General features: G+C 56.4%; 1 protein-coding gene across 1 annotated transcript in view; it reads left to right on the forward strand.

Annotated features, from left to right (window-relative positions):
- Positions 1-281: 281 nt before the first annotated feature.
- The window catches only part of MIER2 (mesoderm induction early response 1, family member 2), a gene marked incomplete at its 5' end in the record, with an annotated part of 15,540 nt that continues 10,320 nt past the window's right edge, over positions 282-5,501 (forward strand). The window contains 6 exons of the mRNA XM_010844657.1: positions 282-381; positions 960-1,102; positions 3,391-3,516; positions 3,871-3,994; positions 4,440-4,531; positions 4,788-4,857. Of these exons, the coding sequence (XP_010842959.1) occupies positions 282-381; positions 960-1,102; positions 3,391-3,516; positions 3,871-3,994; positions 4,440-4,531; positions 4,788-4,857 (655 nt within the window). The remainder of the gene's footprint in view (positions 382-959; positions 1,103-3,390; positions 3,517-3,870; positions 3,995-4,439; positions 4,532-4,787; positions 4,858-5,501) is intronic.

The raw sequence follows: 5,501 nt of genomic DNA on the forward strand, positions 1-5,501 counted from the left end.
GCCATGATCAGCCGCTGGTGGCTGGCTGATCCAGGCTCCTCATGGTGCCCACAGGTGCTATTCCCACCTGGAGGAGGGTCTGAACTTGGTGGTGGCAGCCCTGTGCCCTCTGAGGATCTCTGCCTGGGCACTTGGACTCCAACCGTGACTGAAAGTCTGGCCCACTGTGCCCCCACTGCCAGCCAGTGGAGGTCGCTCCTGTGGCCCTGATATACCCTGGGGGTCAGCTCTGACCATGGCCAGGCCATCTGGCTACCTGCGGGCCTTAACCCTGCTCCTGTCCTCCACAGGCCTCCTCACTGGAGAGGCAGAGCCCTGGTGCGGCCTCCTGCCTGCCTCACAGTCTGTGCCCTGGGGAGCCCAACTTGCAGACCACAGCAGGTACCTAACCCCCCACCCCTCCCTGGATCGCCAGGGCCTCAATGGGGGCAAGGGCAAGCCAACTGTTGGTCAGGACCTCCCTCTTGGCCAGGTCCCCCCTCCAGCTGGGGCGGGGGCTGCAGGAGGGAGGGTGCTGGGTAGGCACTGTCTGGGGGCCCTGTGCCTCCCCAAACTGGCCACCGGCCCCTCCTGTCCGGCTTCCGGAAGCTCCAGCCCCTCCTGTTACTCTTGGGACCCACATGGAGACCTTCACTATTTATTTCCTGCTGGGGTGGAGTGAGACCTGGCTGTGTCCTTTCTTGTTTCTTTACAAGTCACTGTACTGAGGCGCAGCATGGAGATACAGCAGTGAGCACATCCTGGGTCTTTGGGGAAGGCTCCAGATCTGGTCAAGTCCCCCAGCTACTGGGCTGGGACCAGAGGAGGGTGGGGCATTTGTTGGGCGGCTGTGTGGACATACACATACGTGCATACACCTACACAGCCCCAGGGCCCGTGGGCTTCTCTACCCCATGGTCTCAGTCGTAGCACGAGGTTTGGGACAGGTGCAGAGCTCACTGGGTTGCTGTCCCCCACAGTGGTGTCCATGGGCTCTGCGGACCATCAGTTCCACTTGGCGGAGATCCTGTCGCAGAACTACGGTGTCCGGGAGGAGCACGAGGGTGCAGCGCGGGGCCCAGAGAAGCCGGAGGAGGAGCTGGAGAAGGACTTCGTCTCCCAGGTACCCAGCAATGCAGTCAGGGCATCAGTGACCTTGCAGCTGCTCCGTGTGTCTGCTCGGTCTCCGAGCCCACCTGGCTCTGTCAGCAGAGGCCTGGCCACAACAGCCGGTCCTGCCTTCTTGGGGTGCTGGGCTCCAGACCAGCCAGCCTGGAGAGTGAGCCCACTGTTCTCCAGCTTTTTGACTCCAGACCCCCCCTTTTGTGTTCTTAACAATTATCGATGATCTCAAGGAGCTTTGTTTATGTAGGTGAGGCAGCAATCCCATTGTAAGTAGAAAGAACACATTTTTGAGAAAATATAACTGTTTTCCAAACCAAAAAAAATAAGGGAAAAAAGTGAAATAGTTTTACATTTCTGTAAATCTCTGTGAAATGCTGTCTTTAGGCAGAGGTCAGTCTGTTGCGGTCTGTCTCTTAGGTTAGAGAGTGAGTCTTGCCTCTTACAGATCCGTTCATGGAAAAGGCAGGAGTATTTACCAGTCTGTTGACATAGTTGTGGATGCTCTCTGATGCTGCAGCAGAGTGCGGCAGGTGGCAGCCTCACGGGCTGGACCCTGTGGCCATATCCGATGAACTCTGTCCTTGTGTTAGGGTCCACTGGTCTTGACCTTGGAGTAGTCCTGACCCTGGGGTGGCCCTGACCCTGGCAGCCCTGACCCCAGAGTGGTCCTGACTCATGTGTGATCTTGTCACCTTCTGTGTGGATGAGATGCTGGCTGGGTGCTGGTTCCATGATGTGTAAGTCCTGTGTGTGTGCACAGAGTCCGCCGTGTAAAATCTAGAGAGCACACGTGTGTCAGCCCCACAGAATGGGATGCTTTAAACAGCAGGTTTATTTTTGTGCTGTTTGGGGCCTGGAAGCCCCAGACAAAGGCTGGCTTGGCATGTCTGCAGGGCGCTGCTCAGCTGCAGATGCGGCTTCTTGTGCGGCGTCTCCAGGGTGAGAGCAAGCTCTCTGGTCTCTTGTGAGAACACTGGCCTCCTGGGTCAGGGCCCTGTCCTGTAGCCTTAATTAATTAATTAATTTTTGGCTGTGTTGGGTCTTTGTTGCTGTGCACGGGCTTTCTCTAGTTGCAGCAAGCGGATGCTACTCTCTAGTTGAGGTGTGTGTACTTCTCCAGTCATAATGGGGCTTCATCATGTCAGCTTGGAGGTGGGGCACACAGACCTCAGTTTGTTAAAGGTCAACACTGACCTCACCAGATGTATTTCAAGTACTGGGACCAAAGAGTAGTCATTGGACATTTATTTAGCTTGGTGCCGTGTACCACTTAGTACTGCTGCTACTGCTGCTAAGTCACTTCAGTCGTGTCCAACTCTGTGCGACCCCATAGACGGCAGCCCACCAGGCTCCCCCGTCCCTGGGATTCTCCAGGCAAGAACACTGGAGTGGGTTGCCATGTCCTTCTCCAATGCATGACAGTGAAAAGTGAAAGTGAAGTCCCTCAGTTGTGTCTGACCCTCAGCAGCCCCATGGACTGCAGCCTTCCAGGCTCCTCCTTCCATGGGATTTTCCAGGCAAGAGTACTGGAGTGGGGTGCCATTGCCTTCTCCGCCACTTAGTACTAACTTGGTCTTAAAACCAAAACATGTCTTTGGTTCAAAAAGGAGAGAACAGTTTTAAAGAGTTCAACTTGAATTCAAAACCTCTCAAAAGTAACCGAAAAAAAAAAGTCAGCTATTCTTTAGCTGAATACCTTATCTAATTTCCTCAGGGGAGCTCCCTGGTGGTCGGGTCATCAGGACTCTATGTTCTCACTGGAGGGCTGGGCAGTCAGGACTCCGTGTTCTCACTGAAACACAGGGTTCAGTCCTTGATTGGGGAAGTGAGATTTGCAAGGCACATGGTGCAGCCAAAAACATCTTTTTCTTCAGATACAATTTTCATTCACTGATTAAGGAAAAGAAAGAACGTATAATAATATTCAAAGCAAAAGCTGAAACGCCTGCATTTTATATTCTCTTTCTAGCCTTACAGTGGGCATTGGGGTTTATTATTTTCATGCTGTCCGATCCAAGTTTTCCAAAATTGGGATATTCTGCTTGAAAGCGTTTATGCTGAGGTTTACTCTGGCGACAAGCAGTCAGTGGTTTCTCTTGAAGGAGCTGCTCCCTTGGTCCAAGACTGAGATGCCCTCTGGGGGGCTGAAAGGAGTTGGTAGACGAGGGCTGGACTTGGGGTCTGTTTGGAGTGAACCACTGGGACTGGTCATGGGGCTGATGGGCTCAAGGGCACGGGGGGCAGAGCCCCCAGCACAGTGCCCCTGACATTGCCCTGCCCCCACAGAGCAGCGACATGCCCCTTGACGAGCTATTGGCCTTGTACGGCTATGAGACCTCGGACCCCATCTCGGAACGGGAGAGCGAGGGCAGCGATACCGCAGCCCACCTGCCCGACATGACCCTAGACAAGGTGAGAGGAGGCTTCCAGGCTGGGCAGGAGGGCCCTGGACAGGTAGGGGTGTGGTCAGGAAGTGCGGGCCACCCACCCAGGGTCTGTGTGGCCAAGGGGAGGGTCCTGGGAGGGAGAGACACCGGGTCCCAAGCAGGTCTTGGTGGGGTCAGAGGGGAGGGGTTCTGACTGTCCTAGTTCTCAGGCAGAGGCACATCCCCTCCCCGGCTGGCAGCCCCGGGGATTGAGGAGAGCCGTCCCAGGTGCTCCTACAGGGTGGCTCATCCACACTGGCACCACCATGCTATTATCATTAGTGTTATTTGAGATTGTTAAAAAAAAGTACAAAAATGTTCTTTACTTTCTTGTTAAAAGGACCAAATAGCGAAGGATTTGCTTTCAGGGGAAGAAGAGGAAGAAACACAGTCCTCGGCCGATGATCTCACCCCATCTGTGACCTCTCACGAGGCCTCCGACCTTTTCCCTAGTCAGAGTGGATGTAGGTGACCCCCGCTTCTTCCCCTGAGCTGCTGGGGGCTCAGACCTCGGGGCCCCTGGGGTGCCTGCTCTTCCTGGAGCCACTCTGGGCACCATCCCTGTGCGGAGGCTGGTGACCTGGGTTTATGCGAGGGGGGAGCATGTTGGTTCTTGGGGCTGAATGTCTGTTAAGTCCAGGGGATCTCGGGCCCTGACCCGGCCGATGGTGCGCTGTAGCAGGAGGTGTCGAGTTTCCGGCTCCCAGTGGGTTTAGGACCGCAGCAGAGCCCCTAGTGGACCCTGCTTCTGTGCCCTCTCGCCTCATCCCCTGGCTGGGGCCTGGGACCACCGCCTCTCAGTAGGGGCACGCCTGGGGGTCAGGTGGCTGGAGAACGGGGTGGGGGCTTGGGGTCTGCCAGGGTCTGTTGGCAGAGGGCACGTGCCTCACTGCTCCTCTTTTTCTGAAGCCTGCTTCCTGGCTGATGCAGACAAGGAGCCTGGCTCATCCAGCTCATCAGATGCTGAGGAGGACCCGCTTCCTGCCAACAAGTGTAAGAAGGTGAGCAGCTCTGACGCTGGAGTGGACTCGAGCCTGAGTTCTGTGGCCCTGGTCCTGTCCGGGGGCTCCCCCACTCCCTCCACCCCACCAGAGGACTGGCTATGCCGGACACACTGTTGATCACATACCTGCACACTCCTAGGCTTGGCCTCAGAGCAGACAGGCAGATTCAGCCAGTACTGGCTCTGGGCAGTGGCCTGCAGCCCCCATCAGCACCGCTGTCCACCCTGACCCTCCTGGGTCTTTGCCTTTGCAGGAAATCATGGTTGGGCCTCAGTTCCAAGCTGACCTCAGCAACCTGCACTCGAACCGGCATGGTGAGAAGAGTAAGTGGGCTTCGGAGCTGGGGGGCAGGGAGCAGGTGAAACGTCATCCAGTCCTTCAGGAAAGACTTTGGTGTCCAGCCAGAATTGGTTCCCAGGTCCTCTGAGCAAGCCTGAGAGTCCCGGCCCAGCTCAGGTGTCCACCTAGGACAGCTGACCTGCAGGGTGCTCTGGGAGGTAGCTGCCCCTCCCTGCTGGCTGGCTGTGGGCCCTGAAGTTACCCCGAGTCCTTGCCCAGGGCTGCTGCACTTGTTCTCTTGGGTGTGTGGGCTCTCCGCACGTTGCCCACAGGTCAGTCCCTCATCTCATCCGGGGCTCTTCCCGCACGCCTGCCAGAGACCTGTGTTTTTCTGCTCTGCCCTGTTCCTGAGGGCACTTGCCATCTGACTTGATGTCTGTCTGTCTGTTGATCCCACTGGAATGTGGAGCTGGGCCTCCATTCTTTGAGGTAGAAATCATCGCTTGTGTGTACAGGTGCTGAGGTCGGGACGTGAAGGCAGGTACCTGTTGACTAGGATCTGTTTTTCTTTGCCCCAGGGCTCCCGCATGCCCTGGGCCGGCACTCTGAGCTCAGAGGCTTTTTTGAGACGATTTGGCAGCTGGGATTGGGGGATGGGATAGACGAGGGAGTTGGGGACCCTTGGTAA

This window comes from Bison bison, unplaced genomic scaffold (genome assembly GCF_000754665.1).
Source record: "Bison bison bison isolate TAMUID 2011002044 unplaced genomic scaffold, Bison_UMD1.0 scf7180017864203, whole genome shotgun sequence".
Classification (NCBI taxonomy): Eukaryota; Metazoa; Chordata; class Mammalia; order Artiodactyla; family Bovidae; genus Bison; species Bison bison.